This window comes from Dromiciops gliroides, chromosome 5, assembly GCF_019393635.1.
Source record: "Dromiciops gliroides isolate mDroGli1 chromosome 5, mDroGli1.pri, whole genome shotgun sequence".
In the NCBI taxonomy this organism is placed as follows: Eukaryota; Metazoa; Chordata; class Mammalia; order Microbiotheria; family Microbiotheriidae; genus Dromiciops; species Dromiciops gliroides.
In genome coordinates this window covers 248,455,641-248,478,586 of record NC_057865.1, presented here as the reverse complement: position 1 = coordinate 248,478,586, position 22,946 = coordinate 248,455,641, and the positions used below count along the sequence as shown (strand labels likewise).

Below are 22,946 nucleotides of genomic sequence, written 5' to 3'. Positions count from 1 at the left end.
TTAATGCTTCCCTGCTTAGATTTTTTTTTTTTTTTACAATGCAGATTATAAGATCCAGTCAATTTGCTATAATTGCCTCACCAAAAAAACCCAAAAAAACAACCAAACAAAAAAACCCCTGCCTATTGTTTTGGTGTATTTTTGTTTTGTTTTGTTTTGTTTTGTTTTTTGGTGAGGCAATTGGGGTTAAGTGACTTGCCCAGGGTCACACAGCTAGTAAGTGTCAAGTGTCTGAGGCTGGGTTGACTCCAGGGCCTGTGCTCTATCCACTGCACCACCTAGCTGCCCCTGTTTTGGTGTATTTTTAAAATAATCTCTTAATGGCTGTGATTTTAGTGAATATTATCACCTTTTTTTCTCACACAGAAAATAATACCAGAAAATTTGCCATCCCCAACACAGAAATATAAGGAAAAATATCAGCAGTATCAAACAGAAATGAAAGAAGGATATAAGCGATATAGTCAGATAAATTCAGAGAAGAAACGACCAAGTATTCCATATCAACAATCTCCAAAGATCATAAATGAAATGGTACTCCACCATATCTTTATAAGTTTCTATGAAAATTTTGAATGTTCATAACTTAAAAATGGTTCTTATCCTTCTTTGGCTTGCTTACCCTTCTTGTTTTATTTGAAGAATTGCAAAACATTGAATATTTATTTATGTTGTTATGAAAAAAAATGGTTCTTGGCAGTTTAGGCTGTCTTGGGATTCCTTGCATTCTCTTTCTCTCTGCTACATTTCTTTATCTTTATTTCCATATATCCTTAAATCTGTGTTGCTAGCATGACCTGTTCCTCTCTTCTCCTCTCCTCTCTTGTCAAACTTTGAGCAAATATTTCCCAAAGAATTTCCCACCCCCCCAGCAGGATCTGCTTACTCATAAGTGAAAGGATGTTATTCAAATAGAAAGCCCATTTAACTTGCTTTTATTAACAACAGTGTAGTTCTAAAAGGATAAAGACTATTTAAAAATTTTTACATAGACAAAAACAACTAATAACTTTACAAATAGTCTATGACAACAGTTAATTTTTTCATTGTTGCAAATGTGTAAAACAGCTTAAATTATTCAATGTTTAGCTAATAGACTAATAATTTTATTTGTATTGTATTGAAATTGTATTGTAAAAGAAACTCCCAAACATTTATACAAATGTAACCATCTGGTATCAGATAATTTCACACCCTGCTGGAATCCAGGATCTGTTTGTGTTTGTGTATGTATGTATAAATAAATATGTATGTAATATACCAGTCACATTGCCAAAATAAAACAAAGTGCTCCACTAACATCTGTTTTACTGGGTTCCAAATTTTATATATATATATATATATATATATATATATATGTTCCCTAGTGTTCCAAATCATATTGTGAAAATATTTGTTTTGTTTTATTTTTCCCCTATATCCAAATGGATCCATGTCTTTGCTTTTTTGTTAGGGAGTAATGAGGGCAGCTAGGTGGCACAGTGGATAGAGCACTGGCCCTGGAGTCAAGAGGATCTGAGTTCAAATCTCACTTCAGACACATACTAGCTGTGTGACCCTGGGCAAGTCACTTAACACCAATTGCCTTAAACATCTGGGGCCACTAGCTTGCCACTGGAACCAGATGGATCAAGAGGAGAGAGAGAGAGTTTGGTGACGTTGCACAGCCATCGCTCACTTAGAGCCAATTCAGTGCAAATCATAACATCACCCTGATGTCATGGTCCTCTTTGAGAATGAAGGACAAACAGCAACAGTACGGAGTACTAATTAAAAAAAATATGTTAGTTGCAGCTCTTGGGTTGACAGTGCTTAGCACAGAGCCTGGTATATGGTGAGGGATTAATAAAGGCTTGTTCTCTTGACTATAGACTAAACATTCATGCCTCTGATGGCACAGTCATCCTTTCTGTCCAACCTTCTTCATATTGTTCATGTCTTCCTTAAAATGCTGTCCACAGATCTGAACAAAATATTTCAGATGTAGGCTGAGTAGGTCTGACCATATTCTCTGATGTTAACATAATGCTTCTGTATTATTTAGTTATACTGAATTTTCAGACTACCAAAATCTTTTTTTTCCTCTCATATGAGAGGAAAAAGTCACTCTCATACTATACTTGATCAAATAAGGAAATATTTGAAAGAAAGAAAGCACCCACCACACTGCCTGGAACAATGCTTTTTCTCTGTCCTCCTCCCCATACAGATGATTTCTTGAACCCAAGTATAGTACTTCACATTTATTTATTTTTCTTATTAGATCTCTCCTCTTCAAATTCTTATATCCCAATTCTGTTATACATTCAAAAAAAAATCCTCCCACCTAACTTCAAGTAATCCTCTAATTTTATAAACAAGCTGGCCATAGGTTTATCCAAGTTTTAATTTTGGACAGAATGCCAACCTTGGGACATTTTGCAAGACATCTCCCTCCTGTTTGATACTGATCCATTAAAAACATCCAATAGCCATTCCTATATACACCCAAATATAATTCACATGTTTTCATTGTGTTCACAAGAATAAGATGCCTTGATTTAGTATTTCCTTTATTTATTGATAGAAGTGAAGAAATGAAGTTAGTCTGGTATGACTTGGTCTTAATAAACTCATGGTGGCTTATTGTGGGCACCACTTTGCTTTCCAAGTGTTCACATGCTTCCTCTTTAATAATATATTCTAGAATTTTCCAAAAACTAGAAGTAAATTAAGCTCATCATCATATAATTTTCAGAATCTCATTTCATATCTTTCTTTTGGTCTACAGCCCATAGTACCTCTCCAATTTTCCTTAATTCGATGAAGAAGATGACATTCTAAAATAATAAACATTTTTATTTATAGTTTTGAGTTCCAAATTTTATCCCTTCTTCCCTCACTCCCCTCCTTTCTTCCTGAGGTGGTAAGCAATCAGATGTGGGTTATACATATGCAATTATGTAAAGCATTACCATATTAGTAATTTTGTATAAGAAAACTTGAAAAGAAAAAAAATGAAAGTGAAAAATAGCATGCTTCAGTCTATGTTCAGTCAATATCAGTTCTTTCTTTGAAGGTAGATAGTATACTTCATCATTAGTCCTTTGGGATTGTTTTGGATCATTGTATTGCTGAGGATAGTTAAGTCAGTCATAGGTCTTTATCAAACGGTATTGCTGTTTCTGTGCACAATGTTCTCTTGATTCTTCTCACTTCACCATACATCAGTTCATACAAGTCTTTCCAGGCCTTTCTGAAATCATTCTGTTTGTCATTTCTTATAGGAAAATATTCCATTACCATCATATGCCACAGCTTGTTTAGCCATTACCCAACTGATGGGTATTCCTTTGATTTCCAATTCTTAGCCACTATAAAAAGAGCTGCTATAAATATTTTTGTACACATAGGTATTTTTTCCCTTTTTGGGGATGTCTTTGGGATATAAACCTAGCAGTGGTATTGCTGGATCAAAGGGTATGCACAGTTCTGTAGCCCTTTGGGCATAGTTCCAAATTGCTCTCCAAAATGGTTGGATTTTTTCACAACTCCACCAACAGTACATTAGTGTCCCAGCTTTCTCACATCCCCTCCAACATCCAATATTTTCATTTTTTGTTATATTTGCCACAATGATAGGTGTGAGGTGATACACTTCATAGCTGTTTTAATTCGCATTTCTCTGATCAATAGTGATCTAGGGCATTTTTTTCATGTGGTTATAGATAGTTTTGATTTTTTTGTTTGAAAACTGCCTGTTCATATCATTTGACCATTTATCACTTGGGGAATGACTTGTATTTTTATAAATTTGACTAAGTTCTCTCTATATTTGAGAAATGAGGCCTTTATCAGAGATACTTGTTTCAAAAACTCTTTCCCAGTTTTCTACTTTCCTTATAATCTTAGTTACATTAGTTTTGTTTATGCAAACATTTTTATTTTTTCATAGTCAAAATTATCTATTTTAATTTTGTTTTGCTCTCTCTATCTTATTTGGTCCTAAATTCTTACTCTGTCCATAAATCTGACAGATAAACAATTCCATGCTCTCTTAACTTGCTTATGATATTACCCTTTATGTATAAATCATGTACCAATTTTGACCTTATATGACCTTATATGGCGTGGGATGTTGGTCTATATCTAGTTTCTGCCACACTGTTTTCCAGTTTTCCCAGCAGTTTTTGTCAAATAGTGAATTCTTTTCCCAGAAGCTGTAGTCTTTGGGTTTGTCAAACAGTTGATTACTATAGTCATTTGCTACTGTGTCTGGTATGCCTACTCTATTCCAGTGATCCACCACTCTATTTCTTAGCCAGTACCAAAGAGCTTTGATGATTGCTACTTTATCATGTAATTTTAGATTTCATATGACTAGGCCTCCTTCCTTTGCATTCATTGATTCCCTTGATATCCTTGAGCTTTTGTTTTTCAGATGAATTTTGTTATTATTTTTCTAGATCTGTAATATATATATATATATATATATATATATATATATATATATATATATATATATATATATATATATATATTTGTGTGTGTGTGAGGTAGTTGGGGTTAAGTGACTTGCCCAGAGTCACACAGCTAGTAAGTGTTAAGTGTCTGGGGTCAGATTTGAACTCAGGTCCTCCTGAATCCTGGGCCGGTGCTGTATCCACTGTGCCACCTAGCTGCCCCTGTAAAGTATTTTTGATAGTTTGATTGGTATAGCACCAACTAAAAAAAATAACTTAGGTAGGATTGTCATTTTATTATATTGGCTCAGCCTACCCATGACCAATTACTATTTTCCAATTATTCAGAATATATTTTTGTATGGTTTACTTGCTTATCTATAAATGTAATTGGAATGTAAAACCCATATATAGTAAGTGACTTCAAAGTGGAATTCTAAAGGTTCTCTGTAATCTTTCACTTGAGAGGAAAAAGAAAACTATTAAATGACTAATACAATTAACAGTGGCTTCCAAAGTTCTCTTTGAAGATTAGTCATGTTATGATGATCACCTGTTGTTAATTATGGCATTGTTCTTAAGTAAAAAAGGTTAAGATCACATGGAATGGTAGAAAAAGTATCAGCTTGAGAGGTAGGAGACCTGAGTTCTAATCATAGTGCTCTGATGTATTAATCTCACCTCTCTGAGCCTCATTTTATTTATTTAGAAAATGAGAAAGTTGGACTTGATCATTTTTGAAGTCCTCTGTGGCTTAAATTTTGTGATATAAGGATACCCCAGCATAAATAACTTTATGGAATCATATAAACAGATCACAGAAAACAGAAAAGTTTATTTCGTGTTCATGATTTCCTTATAGTCAAGTGAAAGTGTTTGGCCCTGAAAATATTTGTATTAACTAGTATTAAGGTAAAGTTATAGCAGTGGACCAGCAATTCAATTGGCTAGATTCCTTTTTACTGTTTGCTAATATTTCTAACAAAAATATTAGTTATGATGGAGATTAAGGACTACTAATAGTGAAATACTTTTTCCCACTGAAAAAAACAAAGTTTGGTCTGAAATTTTTATTTTGGAGGTGAAAGATAAGCTATGGAAATTACTTTTCTATTCACAGAAACATAAAGAAAAAAACCCTAAATATCAGAATGCCTTTATGTGTAAAATAATTCATGATAATTTATTCTTTTGTTTCACATATATACTTACTGATAGTATGTAGCTTTGAAATTTCTGCCAGACCCAAAGTGTATATTAACCCAAACTTTAGAATGGTTTTACATGGTACTGGTTTAAGTCTGATTTTATTTTAGTTAAGCCTGATCTGTTTAAATATGTCTATTTACTTCACATGCATTGTTTTATATATAGAATGCACAATTTGAAGAACACGTGAAGGACAGTGTTACATCTTTTGACAGGAAAGCCCTCTTGCAGCAATGTTATACAAACAGTCCTTTCAATATACGGCAGTGCCAAAAGAGATCAGATGCTGTAAGTTACAATTATTTGGACTTAGTGATTTAGTTAACTATATGATTTTTTTTTTGTCCTGTGGGGGTCATGGGATTTATTTTCAAATATGGAAGAATTCTTATTTTAAAAAATGCTGATGGTGCCATCTCATCTTTCAGTAGGAAGTAATGACTTTTTATAATATCCCTAATGTACTTTGTAAAAATGCTAATAACTACCATTTATGACAATGGTCTTACCTAGTATAAGAAATGTCTGGGGAAAATGTTTTACCATATGATATGTTTATTATTTTAAAGACTGTTAAATTTAAATATAACAGAAAGAGAGAGAACAAATTTTTGATGTATTAAATCTCCTCTTTCTACTTGATCAGGGAAAACCTGAAAACTTCAAAAAGCCATTTTTAAAGTTTATATCTTTTTTTGGTAGTTAATTATTTTAATTAAATATTTTATTAGAAATTTAATATTAATCATCTCTATAAAGAACTAAACTAATTTGTTAGTCATATCACTGCATCAGTCTTATCATTTGTAGATTTGCCATATCAATTCAATCAATATCAGAAAATTATTGAAAAGAAAAATGTGCAGTAGAGAGCCTTTTCAATGATTTTAAATAAAGATCACAGATGTTAAACTTCTTGCTAGCCAAAGTATATTTCTCCCCATATCTACCCCCAAAGGATTAGATCAAGAGCCTATTAAATTCTTCAGTGCCATGATGGAATGGAATAAACACTATATTTGAAATCAGGCAACCTGGTTTCAATGACCAGTTTTGCCAATTATTGCTAGTGGGACCACAGTCAAGTCATTTAACATCTCTGGGTTTCCATTTCCCCATCTCTAAAGCAAAGCATTAAAGTAAATTCAAGGACTCTTAACCTGGGAGTATGAACTTGTGATGAAATAATGGGATTTAGCAGATACTCAAAGACCCACCTGGAGATTAATCTAGACTGATTGAATCAAGTGAGAGTGATTGACTGCTGATTAACCTACTTCAAGTTAACTGGATTGTATTCACACCTGGCTAGCTCTTAATGGATTTGGAGGATGCCAACCAATCAGCTTGAAGCAGTGTGTAAGGACCTCCTCTATTCCAGACCTATAAAAAGCTTCCACAGTTTGCTAAAGAGTTCCTGATTAAAGCAGGCTCCTCGAGGAGGACTTGAGGAAGAACCCAACCAGGCTGGAACTCTATTGGAGATAGGCCTTTTTTTAACTTTCTGAACTCCATGTTGATACCTGTATGTTTTAATAAATGTTTAATGCCCAAAGACTGGTGCTGAAGCTTCTAATTTAAGGCGATCACACAATATAGATTTTAAACATCACAAACTTTTAAAAAAAATAATTTTCTAGGCAGGTAGTTGGCATATCGTATACAGTGTTTGCCTTGGAGTCCAGAAGACTTGAGTTCAAATGCAGCCTCAGACACTTGGCAGCTATGTGACCCTGGGCAAGTCACTTAATTGCCCTCAGTCTCATTTTCCTCATCTGTAAAATGGGAGTAAGAATAGCACCTACTTCACAATGTTGTTGTAAGTATTCAATGTGATAACATATGTAACATATGTGTTATTTTTACAGCATTGATAAATTCTAGCTATTATTATAGATGATAATAATTGTTTACTTTCTTTCCTGAATATTTTATTTCATACAACTTAAAACATTATTCAGAGGCTCGCTCAATAAGCTTCACCAGAATTGCAGAGGGCTCTAAGACTCCAAAAAGTGGTGAAAAATCCCTCATAATCTCTAAATTCTACACCAGCTAAATTTTTGATCTAATAAATATTCTTCTGTATACAAAAATTACTAAATTAATCTGTATGATTTTTTTCTGGAAAAAATGTTCAGAACAATGATTTGGATTCTCCTATTAACCTATTTCATTGTTCTTACGTTCTATGTATGGTAAAAAATACCCCAAAAAACATGTTTGTAATACTTGTTATTCCTTCTTTTTTCTCTTAGGAAGTTGTAGCTGCTGAGAAGAAGAAGCAAGCTATAGTAGAACAAGTAATGATTGATCAATTATCCAGGTAAAATTTTAGTATTGAGTAGCATTTATCCAGTAACCATGTATTCAGTGTCTGCTGTTACTTCCCTTCTCCTTTCCCCTTCCACATTCTTCTTCCCTGTTCGACTTCTTTTCCCTCTTCTCCTTTTCCCTCTTCTTCTTCCCTTCCTTCCCTTATGGGCAAAGTCACTTAAAGTGTCCAAATTTAAGTATTGAAATGTCAGTTCTGTCTAAATGAGGAGAATCCTATCAGTAGTATCTACCTCACAGGATTATCGTGAGAAAATGATATAATATAAGTAAATTTCTTTGTAAACCTTAAAGTCCTATATATAAAAGTTGGTAATCCTTTTATATCCAAGTGGAAATGCCCTTTAAGTATTTGGAACTGTCATTGGATTTTGGGGAAGAGGTGAGAAGTGGATGTAGATATTGGAGTTAATCAAGCATAGAAATCATAACAGAGATTGAGAACATAAGGATATGCCCCTTATTTTGTGAATGTACACTTTTCTTTATATATGAAATCTTAAATGCTAACTATATTGAAAGAAAAAGGATTAACAATCACTCCACTGACTAAAGACATGTGATAATCTTGCAACAACTTGAAATCAATGGGTCTCCAAGCACTCTCAATTTTTTCCTATTTGATTTCAAACAATATTCACGGTAAAATGGCCAAACAATAATATTAATTTTTTCTGTTATCAATATCTTTTTCATTTGTTGGTGTTAATTGTACTATGCTTCTTTGTACTATGTACTATTTGTACTATGCTTCTGAGACAGGCACAACTTCACTAGAAATGTAGTTTGTCTCATAGAGGTAAGCTAACCCAACTGTTTATAAATGGATGAGCGATGGAGCAAATATAAGAATTACATTTCATTGTTGATCAATCTACTTTGTATTTCAGAGCAGTAATCAGTGACCCAGAGCAAAATTCAATAATTGGTAGCCAACAGGTCCATTATCCTCTTCTTTTCTTTGAGAAGGCACCCCTACATCTTAGGAAACGAACACTACATGAAACAAAGTAAGTTTTTTTTTTAATTGACAAATTCTAACTATGCTACTGGTGTGTAGGGGTTTTTTTGTTCTCCCTTTGCCTTTTTTCTTCAAAAAAGTTTTATTTATTGCTATAAGAAGGTTAATGATGTTATCATTATAAAGCCTTCCTCTTATTTACAGATTGATTTTTGATGCTTCACTTAAAGCATAGGAATGCACTTGGAATAGGTTCAAATATTATTTTTTTTAATCTTTTTTTTGGATAACTCATTTAACATAGCTCCTAGTTGAATACATACTTGGATGGATGATTTCCTTAATTTGACTTCTCCACTGTACTAATACTATACTGTAGTATATTATATTATAAATAATAATGTAATTTAATATTATGTAATACAGTACACTACAACATAATGCAATAAAATATAATACAATATAATATAGCATAACATAACATAAAATTGATATTATAACATAAAATCATATATTTGAAAAAGAGCCGAAATTCATTTGATTAAAATATTTTAATAAAATTTTGCTGTTATACAATTTATGGCATAAAATGTGAATTGCAAGTGATTTGGTATTTTCTGAGATACTTCTTTCTTAAATGTGTGGCGGTAACAACCTGGAAAGATTAGAGGGTACTATTAATTATACATTTTGTGCCTCTTTTCTAAATATCATAACCTCACAGACCAGCAGGAAGAGCACTGGATTTAGAGCCAGAACACTAGGTTCAAATCATTTCTCTGATGTCTGGTTTTTTAATTTCTCCCTATCTCCTGTTTCTTTCTCTATTACCTTCAAACACAGTCAAGTCCCACTCCTCTTGAAAAAAAAACAACAACAACAACAACAAAAAAACAAACCCCTTACTAGGTCCTGCCATTCCCTTAAGCTGTTCTCCTGTATCTCTCTTCCCTCTCGTAAGCCAAATTACTAGCAAAAACTGTCTGTATTGTTGCTTCCACTTCCTCTTCTCTCACCTGTTTCTCAGCCTCTGAAATTTGGCTCAACTGAAACTGTTCTCCAAAGTCCCCAGTGATTTCTTAATTTCCAATTCTAATAGCTTTTAATAATCTTATTTTTTTCATCTGTCTGAAGCATTGGACATTGCTGCCCACTTTTTCCTGGATACTCTCTCAGGGTTTTCAAGGAAATAATCTTTCTTTTTCACCTCCTATCTGTTTGCTGCTTCTCAGTCTTCTTTGCTGGGTTATCATCCATATCATGTGTCCTAGTTATGGGTCTACTTTGAGGCTCTGTCGTGAGCCCTCTTGTCTTCCCCCACCCCTCTCCACCCATTGTCTCAGTGACCTCACTTGTTTCTATGAGTATAAAAAACTATCTCTATTTTATGATGACTCTAAGATCAATATATTCTACACTAGACTCTCTCTTGAGCTCCAGTCTCATATTAACAACTGCTTATTGGACATTTTCAGGTTTGGTGTAAACTTTGACTTCTTATTCTCACTCACCCCACCTATTAAATCAGTTGTTAAGTCTGGTTTTTACCTCAACATCTCTTGCCTCAGCCCTTTTCCTTCCACTTCTACCATGACCACCCTCATCACTTCTCTCTCTCTCTCTCTCTCTCTCTCTCTCTCTCTCTCTCTCTCTCTCTCTCTCTCTCTCTCTCTCTCTCTCTTTTTCTCTCTCTCTCTCTCTCTGTCTCTCTGGCAATTGTAATAGCCTCCTAATTAGTCTCCTGGCCTCACATCTCACCTCATTTCCAGTTTTCCTCCATAAAGCTGCCAAAATGATTTTCCTAAAGTGCAGATGTGATCATGTAACTCCTGTACTCAAAAAAACTCTCATGCCTCTCTTTTATTCCAACCATCAAATATCAATCCTCTTGCTGGTTCCCACATAATCTATCCAAGCATCATACATTATTTCCATCACTCGTACAATCCAGTCAAATTGATTTTCTTACTGTTTCTCACCATATGACTATCTCAGTCTCTCTCTCTCTCTCTCTCTCTCTCTCTCTCTCTCTCTCTCTCACACACACACACACACACACACACACATATATATATTTTTGGTGAGGCAATTGGGGTTAAGTGACTTGCCCAGGGTCACACAGCTAGCAAGTGTCAAGTGTCTGAGGCCAGATTTGAACTCAGGTCCTCCTGACTCCAGGGCTGGTGCTCTATCCACTGCACCACCTAGCTGCCCCCAGTCTCATATATATTAAGCACACATTATCTCCCCTTGCTAGATTCCCTGAGGTCTGAGACTCTTTTGTATCCCCCAGTGCCTATCATAGTATCTGTCCCATAATAGGTACTTAACATGTTGTTTGATTCATGCTCCTTGTGTAATCATGTGCATTTAACCTTCATGGGACCTCAATTTCCTCACCTGTAAAATTAGCAAGTTGTTTTACATGGACTCTAAAGTCCTTTTCAACTATGTTTCTTTTAGCAAATCATTTGAAAACTTGTTTCTGTTTTAGAAAGTATAAGTACTTTCATTTAAACTTCCCCTAAAATAATTAATTCTTTTTCTTAACAGGATAAAAACTCATTCAACATTAACTGAAAATACACTTTCTAACAAGTTACGATTTGATGCTCGTATTTTGTCAAGGTAATTGTGAATTATAATATATGCATTCCTTATCTGCAAAGAATATATGCAAATATGTTAACTTTCTTGTGAACCTTAAATATAAGAAGTACTTTTAAATTAATATTTATTTTTAAGTTAACGTTATGACTGAAGAAAGAGAAATTTAAACAATTTTAGTGTTGCATAACAAATTATAAATAGCTATAAAATGTGAATATAAAGACTAGTATTTTTCTTTAATTAAAGAATATTAAAACATTTTAATAAGGTGATTTGAAAGCAAACTAGAAAACATTTAAAAACACACTGCATATTATTCTAGTGAGATTATAAATGTTGTTATCTTTATTTTGAATACTTAAATTTAATTTCCCTTTCATTATTTTGTATAGTATCAGAAACATCATTCAAAAGAAGAATTTGGTGGCATTATATGTATACATGTATATATGTATATATGTATTTGGTCTTATCTTACCATTGTGGTTTCTTAACTTATCTAGGAATGGACGTGATGCTTGCAGAGAGCTGATGGGATTCTTCTTTGCACATGACAAGTCGCTTACCATTTATGAGTATCGACAATTTGGCAGCAATAGGTAAGCTTCATAACTTTACAGTAATTTTAAAGATAATTTGAGAGGAATGTCATAATTTTAAGATTTTCTGATTTAATTTCTAGAACAAATGCACTCCCCTTTATTCATAAAGGCATTCATAGTCATCAAAATGGACGGAGAAAAGGCAAACAGTATGAACTTAAAGACTTTTATGTTGTAAGTATCATTATTTTTTAAACCTTTGATGTCTATTGCGCTCCTGTTTGCTTCTTTGGGGTGGGTAACGGAGAAGACCACATTAGAGGAAATGAGATCAAATTAGGCCAAAAGTGAATGTGGTAAAACAAAAGGAGCAATTTTCAAATTGTAGCTAATTTCAGTAGCTCAAGAATCTATGTTTTTAACTGTGTAGACTCTAACTTTATAAGTATAGAAAGTTTTGTGGGTCAATGTGGCTCAAAATGCATCAGGATGCCATTGGTCTTATGATGAGCATCTCTGAACTTTGGCTAGTGCTTGACCAATAGATATGAAGTTAAGTTAAGTAGATAAACATTTATTAGGAATCTATATGATAAGAATTGTGTTAAGTGCTGGGGATACAATGAAAGGCAAAACCAGTCCCTGTCATCAAGAAGCTCACAAATTAATGGGAAGGACAACTATGTACAACAAGAGATAGAGCATGTTAAGCTTACCTTTGTGCAGCTTCAAGTTAACCAGTGTAAAATTGAACTAAGCTTTTGACATACCCAATATAAAAGAGAAATTAGAGATAATCTCAGAAGCATGGCAATTGCAATTAAAGGAAGATTGGGAAAGACTTCTGTAGAAGGTACATTTTTAGCAGATATTTGAAGAAAGTCAGGGAAATATGGAGGTGTATATAAGGGGAAAGACAAAGGGGACAGCCAGTGAAAATTCCTGGAGCTGGGTGATGGAGCATCTTATTTGAGGAACAGTTAAGTAGGCTGATGGCACTAAATTGTGGACTATGTGGAAGGCAGTAAGGTGTAAGAAAACTGGAGATGTAGAAAGAAACCAGATTATAAAGGAATTTAAATGCTAAGCAGAAATTTTTATATTTGAACTTGAATGTGGTTGGGAGCCACTGGAGTTTACTAAATGGAAGAGAGGGAAATGGTAAGACTTGCACTTTAGCAAAACTGAGAGGAGTCTGGACTGTCAGGGGAGACACTTGTGAACTTTTTCAGGATCAGTACTTCCAAGGTTCTTGTTTGTATGGACTATTTGTGCCTGACCCATGGTAGAGCCTTCTGAGCTCATATTGGTCTGATTGGCCACAGTTGGACACACTTTACCTTGACTCTGACATAACGAGTGATGCCGTTTTGGTATTTTTTGAAAACCAAAGACAATGACCAGCCAGTTTCCTTTAGGTTACTGTCCAGAGCTAGTGCTTTCCTGGTGAAACGTTCAGGAACTCAGGGTCACTTCTATGTAAAATATGTGTGTATACACACACACACACACACACACACACACACACATATATATGCATATAATTGTTTTCATGTTATATTTTCCATTTGAATGTGAATTCCTTGAGGGCAGGTTTTTTAAAACCTTTTGTGTGTGTGTGTGTGTGTGTGTGTATACATGTGTATATAGACATATTCTTTAAAAACAAAACTACATGGCAGAAGTATATGTGTTGTATGTATATTTGTTTATATATACATACATACTCTTTAAAAAAACAACACTACTTGGCAGAAATATCACATGTAAGTTACATATGTATATGTGTATATATACCACACATATAAATTTAAAAACAAGAGATAGTAACAAATTGCTCTAATTCTTCTATATCTTTCCTACCTTCTTTGTTGCATCTCCTAAAATACTTTATTGCCATTCTTTTTTTCCTATCACTACCCAACAAGTCAACCTCCCCTGTCCATTAAAAGCCCCTCCCTTTTAACAAATGTTTATAATCAAGCAAAACAAATCAATGCTGACGTCCTTCAAAGGAGGCAGAAAACAACAACAACAACAAGCTCTTCTTTCTCAGGAAAGTAAGAAAAGCTAAACCTCATTCTACTAATCATAATGGTATCTTTTATGTAGTAACATCACCATCTATTGGAACTTTAGGATACTAACCAAAATATGCATGGTTATCTCATGACATACCTTTTCAGGAATATTAAAATACTTTGTGCTAAGTATCATGCAATATTAAGCTAGTAGTTGAGTTTTTTTAGTGTCTACTTCATATCTATGAATCATTCCTTTTTGTCATTGTCTTCAGGGTGCTAACTTGACATTTTTGAGTACTGATCATCTTAGTCTTCCAGAAAGCGTAAAAGAAAATCCATTAGTTACTCTTCGAATCACACATGTTGATCAAATAAGTTTGGATACTCTCAGGTAAGTTCCAGACCAATTTGCCATTTAGATAGTACTTTGGGAAAAGAACAATGCAGGTCATGAACGACCTTCAATCATTCTTCACTCAAAAGAATCTTAAGGTTTAAGTCATTTAGTACCCCCGAAGCATTAAACAATCTATATTTTTACATCATTTTATACAATATTATGCATAGTATGTGTGGTGAAGGAAAGGAGGTGGCAAGTGAATATAAAATAATTAAATTTTAATAAGAAATTTGAGAAAATCTTGTTTATCTTCCTTGTTAGGCTTAGTTATCGAGAGAATACAAATTTTAAATCATGACATTATTTCATTGATAGCAGAAACTAATACCTCTGAAATGATATTTGGTCACTATAATAAATAACAAAACTCAGGTTTTCGATTTTTGATCACTTTATGTAATAATAATTCTATACTTTAATTTATTTTACAGCTAGGTATCAATTAGTGTGAATAACGAATCCCCTGAAGTAATAGCATGTACTTGAATTACACTATTCAGTGTTAAAATTTAATTGGTCCCAAACCAATGGAATTATGAGATGGAAATTTGAATAATGTGACCACTTCAGGGAATTTATTATTCGCAGTAATTGGGATCTAATTTGTATATTTTTTGTGTATTTTTGTTACTGTTGCATTTCTCCATAGTTAGAATTCTGCTTTAACTGAATAACAAAGTTAATGAAGGCATTACCATTAATTTATTAAGTAATTCAATGTATAAAATGAAATCCAATTTTTATATTATTTATATCATAGTGCTCAAGTGAAATATAATCCATCAAGCATTTTCTCCCTTTTCAAATAATTTAATTTTCTGGTTGTGGTTGTTGTTTTTTTTTTCTTGGCAGAAGATCTACTGCTTCATAAATTCAAATTCATTTAAAATATCATTGAACTGACTTATAAAAATTAACAGAACATTTAAAAGTGGCTGTTGTTAGATTTTATGGTTCTTAACTCCTGGTTGAGGGATAGTCCCATTCTCTTGCTTAGGAAGTTTGATGTTTCTTGTGAACAGAAAATGACCTGAATAGATTCAGAAAAGTTCTGAAAAAACAGGCTTTTACTGGAGGTAAGAATTTTCTCTAACTTTTATAAACATTCCAATTGCAGAAAAAAGATTATGGAAAATGGAGATGAATTGGCTGAACAAGAAGCTAGTGACAGGAGCATCTTCAAGAGTATACAAGGTTTGTATAATTACTTTCTTTCTTTCTTTTACTTCTTTAGTTAGTCTCCTTACCATTCATGAAGGGACATTTCTGCGTGTTTTTCAAAGTCATGGAATAATAGGATCATAGCTTTAGAGAAGAAAGGGACCTTATAAGGCATTGAGTCAAACACCATCATTTTATGGGGTAGAAACAGAGGCCCAGAGAGGTGAAATGATTTGCCCACAACACAGGCTGTATGTGGCAGAGCTGTAATTTGAACCCAGGTTCTTTAACTCCAGATTTATTACTTTTTCCTTTGTGTCTCAGTGTCTTCTGTCCCTTCTCTCCTTCCATTCTTTTCCCATTTATGTTTCCCTTCCCCTTTCCCTTCTATTTCTCTTCCTCTTTTCCCTTCCATTTCCTTTTCCCTTCCCTTCCCTTCCCTTGCTAATTGTGCATGGGTGTATCTTTCTTCTTCATTGCAGTATTTCTCATCATGACAGTTATATTTAACTGAATGGCAGAATTATATGAAGCATGAATTCACGAAATTCATCAGCTACTAGAACATATGGCTGAAAAAATGAATTGAGTGAAATGTAAATTTTTTTGGTAAGGAAGTTTGACCTTACTTTATGCATTATTTACTTTGCCAGTAAGTTGTATAAAAGCATGGTATAGTGAGTGGAGTAGGAGCCAGAAGACCTGGACAGGTTCTAAATTTGTCTTTGCTACTTTTATGAGGTTGGACATTTCTTTGAGGCCCCATGCTTTCATCCCAATGTTCCCAATAATCTGTAAACAGGGAATCATATCTGTTCTATTTGTCATATAAGAAACAAACGAAATAATAGACATGAAAGTTCCTTGAAAACTGCAGAGTATTACTCACATATAAGGTATTATCATTTATATTTATGCAGAGATGCAACCTTTGGCACATATTGGGTAGGTGACTCTAGGCTAATCATTTATGCTCTCAGTGGAGGATATATTTCTCTAAGACACTGAGTTGCAGAGCAGGTAAGGAGAGTTGCATTGGTAAGGAGAGTTTACTCATTGGGAGTTCTTGACATTAATAAAATTGTAGCATTAGCCCAAAAATGTAAAGATCTAAAATATGTCTATAGAATCTTTTTCCCTTTGATTTACATAGCAAATTGGGGAGGGGGACTGTGTAAATAATAAATAATAATAATTGAAAAATAATAACAACCACACAGTTCTAATAGTCTCTTCAAGGGATGCCCTCCCTTTTTCATCAATCAATCAGCTAAATTTGTTAAACACTTACTGTGCTCTAGGCACTGGGAATACAAATACAAAGGAGAAAATAATCCCTTTTGGGGGGGGCAATGAGGGTTAAGTGACTTGCTCAAGGTCACACAGCCAGTAAGTGTCAAGTGTCTGAGGCCGCATTTGAAGTCAAGTCCTCCTGAGTCCAGGGCCAGTGCTTTATCCTCTATGCCATCTAGCTGCCTCCAAAATAATCCCTTTTTGCAAAGAATTTATGTTTTAGTAGGGAAGACAAAAATATAAATACAAAACACACACCTACACCTACACCCACACCCATATATATATATATATATATATATATATAGAGAGAGAGAGAGAGAGAGAGAGAGAGGTAAAGGATAGATATTTGAGGCTTATAGAGCAGTGTGGACAGAGGTATAGATTCAGGAGAGTATAGGACATACCAAGGAAGTGGTGAGTAATCTGGTTTAGATGAAGCTTTAAATATGGGCAAAATGGCAAGATTGTGAAATAAGCCTGGAAATTCAAGGCAGCACCATTCTGTGGAAAGACTTGAATGACCAAACTCCTTCTCGATGCCAGAAAATGAACTTTGTATTTCATTAATTAGGCAATAAAGAATCATTGAAGGGTTTTGAGATGTGTAGTGACACTAGTAAATCTATACCTCAGGAAGATTAATCTATCAGAGTTAAAGAAGAAAGGAAAAAAAAATTTCCTGAATTTGCTTGTATTTTAATTCCCTCATAACCATGTTGTCTACTTTTTAAAGTTCTGAATATCGGAACATCCAATTTGAACAAATATATTAGTTTTTTGTTCCTTTTAATATTTTTTGTTTTTACATCACCTTCATTTCTTAGATCTTCCCTAATCCCTTTTCCCAGAATCATTTCTCATAATAAGGAATAAAAAGTTTTTTTTTAAAACCAGCAAAACTGTCAGACTGCATGCAATGAGAAATTGTATCAAAGGAGTGTTCATATTTTGACAAGATTGGGAACATCCTCCTTACAGTTGGACAAGAAAGGACAGAGATTTTCCCTGTCAGGCAGATTTTAAACAGGTCCTAAAAGTATTTCATTTTATAGGTGTATCTCACAGAAAAGTGCCTGATATCCCTGTTTTTGGTTATGTTCTGCTAGGCATCATTTGTTTTGATTACTCACATTCTAATTTGCTTCTGCATTCCCTATTTCATATGTTAGTTTTTCACATCCGCACAAAGAATCTCTTTCCCTTCCTGAATCAGTTTCTGAATACGTTATTTATTGTATTCAGCTCCTACATTTCTAGTGTTGGAAAGGGGCTCATTTTCTTTAGGAAGGCTTGGCTCCTGTTTGAGGCTCACCAGAGTAATATTTGGAAGGGTAAACAGACTTGAACAGTCACTGTTTGCTAAATGAGCCCAAGTGTATTTCTTGTTATTATTTATGTGATGGGATACACAGCCATAGATCCATTATCTAAATCAAACAAAGTGTTTTGTTCGGGACAAAACAAACCTTAGGTTTTTAGTGTTTTTTTTTCCTTTGCTAGCTATAACTAGCAGTTTCTTCTTTCTTTTTTCTTTCTTGTTCTTTTAATTTGTTAGACAAAATTTGTTAAGAAACAGATTTATTTGTAATCCTGTTTCTTGAGGATAAAACAGCAATTGATTTAAAAATTAAATTAAATTAAGTCACTTGGGTATGGAGGAAAAGTGAGGAAACTAAGAACATGACCCTAGATGGCTTTTGGCAGGGAAAATGATTTTAAATTCATCCATATCATGTGTCCTTCTAACAAAACTGTATAGAAATAACATTGGTTCCTGGAATATAGTAGGTATGTATAAGTGCATTTTTGTTGACTGATTTAAGGATTTCGAAGTCATTTGGAACTATAAATACTGTGGGTGCTCTTTTAAGCGACTTGTTTGGCTGCATCTTAGTAGTGAGGTTAGAAATAGTACTATTTAGCCACAATAGAAAAAAAAAGTAGGAAAGCTATAAAAGACTTAGGGAAGTTCATGGACATTGGGAATCCTTAACAGGGAGAGCACAGTGAGATTAGAATTTTGACACAAAGGGGGTTTATACACTGATAAAGCAATCCATTGTTATTGTTTTTTTTTTCACCCCAAACTGTACAATAAAACTTCTGCCACAGAGTGGTGCTCTAACTCTGGTTTATTTGCTAGATTACTTTACTAAGCCTCTGTGGTGAAAATGTGGCATCCTTTCAACTTTGTAAATTGATACCTTACTTCAGTAGTATAGAAATAGTTAATGATTATCCCTTGCAGGCAGAAGCTGCTATTAGCTCTCTGTCTGCTTCTTTGGCTTCATATAATATCAGGCTAGGGGACACAATGGGTAGAGTTCTGGGCCTGGAGTCAGTAACACCTAAGTTCAAATATGGCCTCAGAAACTTATTAGCTTATGACAATGATTTACATAATTGCACATGTGATTGCTTACCACCTCAGGGAGGGAAGAGGGGTGGGAGGAATGAGGGATAAAATTTTGAATTCAGAACTATAAATAAAAATTTTTATTATTTAAAAATAAATAAATAAGGAACATATTAGCTCTATGACCCTGGGCAAGTCACCCCACCTCTGTGTGCCTCAATTCCCTAATCTGTAAGATGGGGATAATAATTGTACCTACACCCCAGGGTTCTTGTGAGGATCAAATGAAATAATAATCCTAAAATACTTAGTACAATTCCTGACATATAGTGTCACATAAATTTTAGATATTATTGTTTATTTTCTACATGGATTACTTTGACCATGTCATTTTCATGCAGGAAAAAAAATGAGCTCCATTTGGATTCATCCCTGAATAAATTGTTTAATTTTAATTTTTATCACTTTTCTTGCTGAACAGATCTATTAAAAGAGAAATTACATCTAAGAGCTGTTCGTATTCTGACAGGATTGGGAAAATACCTGCAGCATTTGGACAAGAAAGGGAACGGTCTTCTATGTAAAGCGGATTTTCAACAGGCTCTAAAAGTGTTTCACTTAGAGGTGCCTGCAAAAGTATGTCCAACAGAAAAGCAGTTTGCAACCCCTCCTTTTGGGTTCTGTGCAGGTTCTGGAGGTCATTTGTCTTTTTGTATCAAGTTGGTAAAACAAGACAAAAGACAAAAGAAAAGAAAACAAAAAAAAAACAATTTTGGTTATTCCTTTGGAGATGTCTTTGCTCATCACGCCTTTCCATTTTCAGAACTGTCTCTCTGCCTCAGTTCTTCAGGAGGATTTCTCCACCAGACTCTCTTGTTTTTTTTTTTTCCCTGGATTCAGCTAGATCACCATTTCCTTACTAAATTTTCAGTGTCTCCTCTCCTACCCCATCAAATAGTGCTCTTTAGGTCTAGTATCCTGAGCCCTCTGCTATTTGGTGCCATCCTGCCTTTCTTGCCAAATTTCCCTGTCTCTCCATGCTCTCCATTTTAGTCAAACTCATTCCCATACCTAGAATTTAATACAGCAAACATTTACAGCCTACTGCATACTGAGCACTGATATTGGCATTGAATGTGAAGTTTAGGTCAGATAATCACTGCCTTCAGGGAGTTTACTGTTTACTAGAGGAATAAGACACATACACAGATAATTGTTTTATAGAATAGTACATAGAAAATGGATAGTGATCTGGCAAAACAAAGTGCAGTGTAGGGGCCAAGGGAAAAAGCTATCTACAGAGAGACTCAGGGAGGCTTAATTTAGAAGGTGGCATTTGAGGTAGGTTTTAAAAGGCATGTTGGAATTCAGTAGATGAAGAAGGATGAAGCAGAATTATCCATGTTTATAATGAGTCATTTTCCCTCATTTAACTTTGGTGTAGTCATCTAGATGCATGGGAAGGGGTGAAAGTGAAGAGGGGGAGGAGGTTAGAAAATGACAATTTAACTGGTATGGGTAATTCCTCCTGCTCTTCTCCCCAATGTGTATATGTCCTAGAATTGGATGGAAATGGAAGACGTGAATCTGCTTTTCCATTGTCTGTTTTAGATGCCCATGTATCCTACAGTAGGAACTCTTTGCTGTGCAGACTGAGATTTTAGAATCTTCTCTTCATCACACCCACAGTGTATTACTTCCTTCTCCCTTTTATACTTTCTGCTGTTCAGCCAAATTGACCTTCTTAATTTCCATCTCCCATTGACTGACTCCACCATACCTCAGTCAGTCACACACAGAGTTGGTCATATCCTTAATCTTGCCATCATCACCCACAAAGGTACCACTTCTCCATTCAAGAATTCCCAAATCTTATCCAACCATAACTGATTGGCTTTCACCTCTCCCTCTGTCTTCCCTTACAAAGCTCTTTGTCCATATTACGACATGAAATCCTTCAATTTACCCCTCAATTCTCTTCTAGGCCACCTTCTCTGCACTATCCACTGTCTCCCCTTCTTCCCATATTGATTCCTTGATGAGCCAATTCAACTCTGTTCTGCCTTCCTCTCTTGAATCTCTGGTCCCCTTATCATATCACCAATTATGAGCCTCAGCCTTGTATTGCTCCCACCATTTGTTGTCTTCACTCCTACACAGTGCTGCTGAACAAATATAATAGGTGCCTAGGATATCTCCTCTCCTTTTTTTTTTTTTTTTTTTTTTGGTGAGGCAAGTGGGGTTAATTGACTTGCCTAGGGTCACACAGCTAGTAAATGTCAAGGGTCTGAGGCCGGATTTGAACTCAGGTCCTCCTGAATCCAGGGCCAGTGCTCTATCCACTCCGCTACCTAGCTGCCCCGCTCTCCTCTCCTTTCTTAAACCTTTACAATCCAGCTTTTGGCTTGAGCATGTTATTGAAACTGCCCTCTCCAATGTTACCAATGATCTCTTAGTTGTTGAACTCAATGCCCTTTTCTCAATTCTCATCTCCTTTTGTTTCTCTGCAGCCTTTGACACCGTGGATCACTCTACTCCTTCACATTCTCTTTTCTTTCCATTTTCAGGACACCTCCTCCCCATCTGAACATGCCTTTTCGGTCTCCTTTGCTGGATCCTCATGTAGTTCATACCTACTAACCATAGATGCCCCTCAGGGTTTTGCCATGAACCCTCTTTTCTTTTATTCTCCTTCTATACTTCACTTGGTGATCTCATCAGCTCCCATAGATTTAAGTAACACATGAATTCTGATGATTCTCAAATCTATCTATTCTGCCCTACCTAACCCCTCTACTGGCCGTCAATCTCACATTTCTATCTGCTTTTCAGATATCTCAAATGAGATGTCCTAAAGACATTGTAAGCTCAACATATCCAAAACTGAAGTCATTATCTTATCTATTTCCCTATTACTGTAGAGGGCAGCATGATCTTCCCAGTCCCTTAGACTTGCAACCTTGTAATCATCTTGCATTCCTCACTATTTCTCATCATCCTCCCCATATCCACAGATGTATAATATATCTAGGCATGTATATCCATGTACATGTACATTTATATGCAGATGTGTGTAATATAGGCATGTTTGTACATATCTACACATGTTATATAACATAACAAATATAATTATAGTGGCACATGAACACATAATATGTACTATTATATATTATGTTACATGTGATATGTATTCTCTGGGTAGACATTGCAAGCATAGTCTATATAACATGTATAATGTACACATATGCACACATATATATAACCTATTCATGTAGTATATTTATGATACATATGTACTTAAATATATGTATACACACACACACATATATATAGACACACAAGAATTCTTGCATATATTACCATGAATACATGCATGCAGGTATATGAATTGTGTTTGTGTGTTGTCTCCCCAGAGAAAATATTCCATAAAGTTAGGGATTATTCTGGGAATAGTCTTTGCATGCCACTTAACATTCAGAACATAGTAGGTACACACTCAATGATTGCTTATTAATTGATTGGTTATTTTTTCTGTCTGCGTGTTTTCTAATTCTTTCCTACTTTTGTTCAAAAAGCTTAGCTGGATGTTGTGAAAATCAAATTTCCATTTA

The 22,946-nt window shown here is 34.6% G+C and overlaps 1 protein-coding gene across 1 annotated transcript in view; it reads left to right on the top strand.

Annotated features, from left to right (window-relative positions):
- CAPS2 (calcyphosine 2) overlaps positions 1-22,946 on the top strand; it is a 54,856-nt gene that overhangs the window by 15,851 nt on the left and 16,059 nt on the right. Inside the window, exons 6-15 of the mRNA XM_043968249.1 lie at positions 367-534; positions 5,817-5,939; positions 7,910-7,977; positions 8,876-8,995; positions 11,500-11,574; positions 12,060-12,155; positions 12,239-12,332; positions 14,395-14,513; positions 15,640-15,716; positions 19,817-19,971. Of these exons, the coding sequence (XP_043824184.1) occupies positions 367-534; positions 5,817-5,939; positions 7,910-7,977; positions 8,876-8,995; positions 11,500-11,574; positions 12,060-12,155; positions 12,239-12,332; positions 14,395-14,513; positions 15,640-15,716; positions 19,817-19,971 (1,095 nt within the window). The remainder of the gene's footprint in view (positions 1-366; positions 535-5,816; positions 5,940-7,909; positions 7,978-8,875; positions 8,996-11,499; positions 11,575-12,059; positions 12,156-12,238; positions 12,333-14,394; positions 14,514-15,639; positions 15,717-19,816; positions 19,972-22,946) is intronic.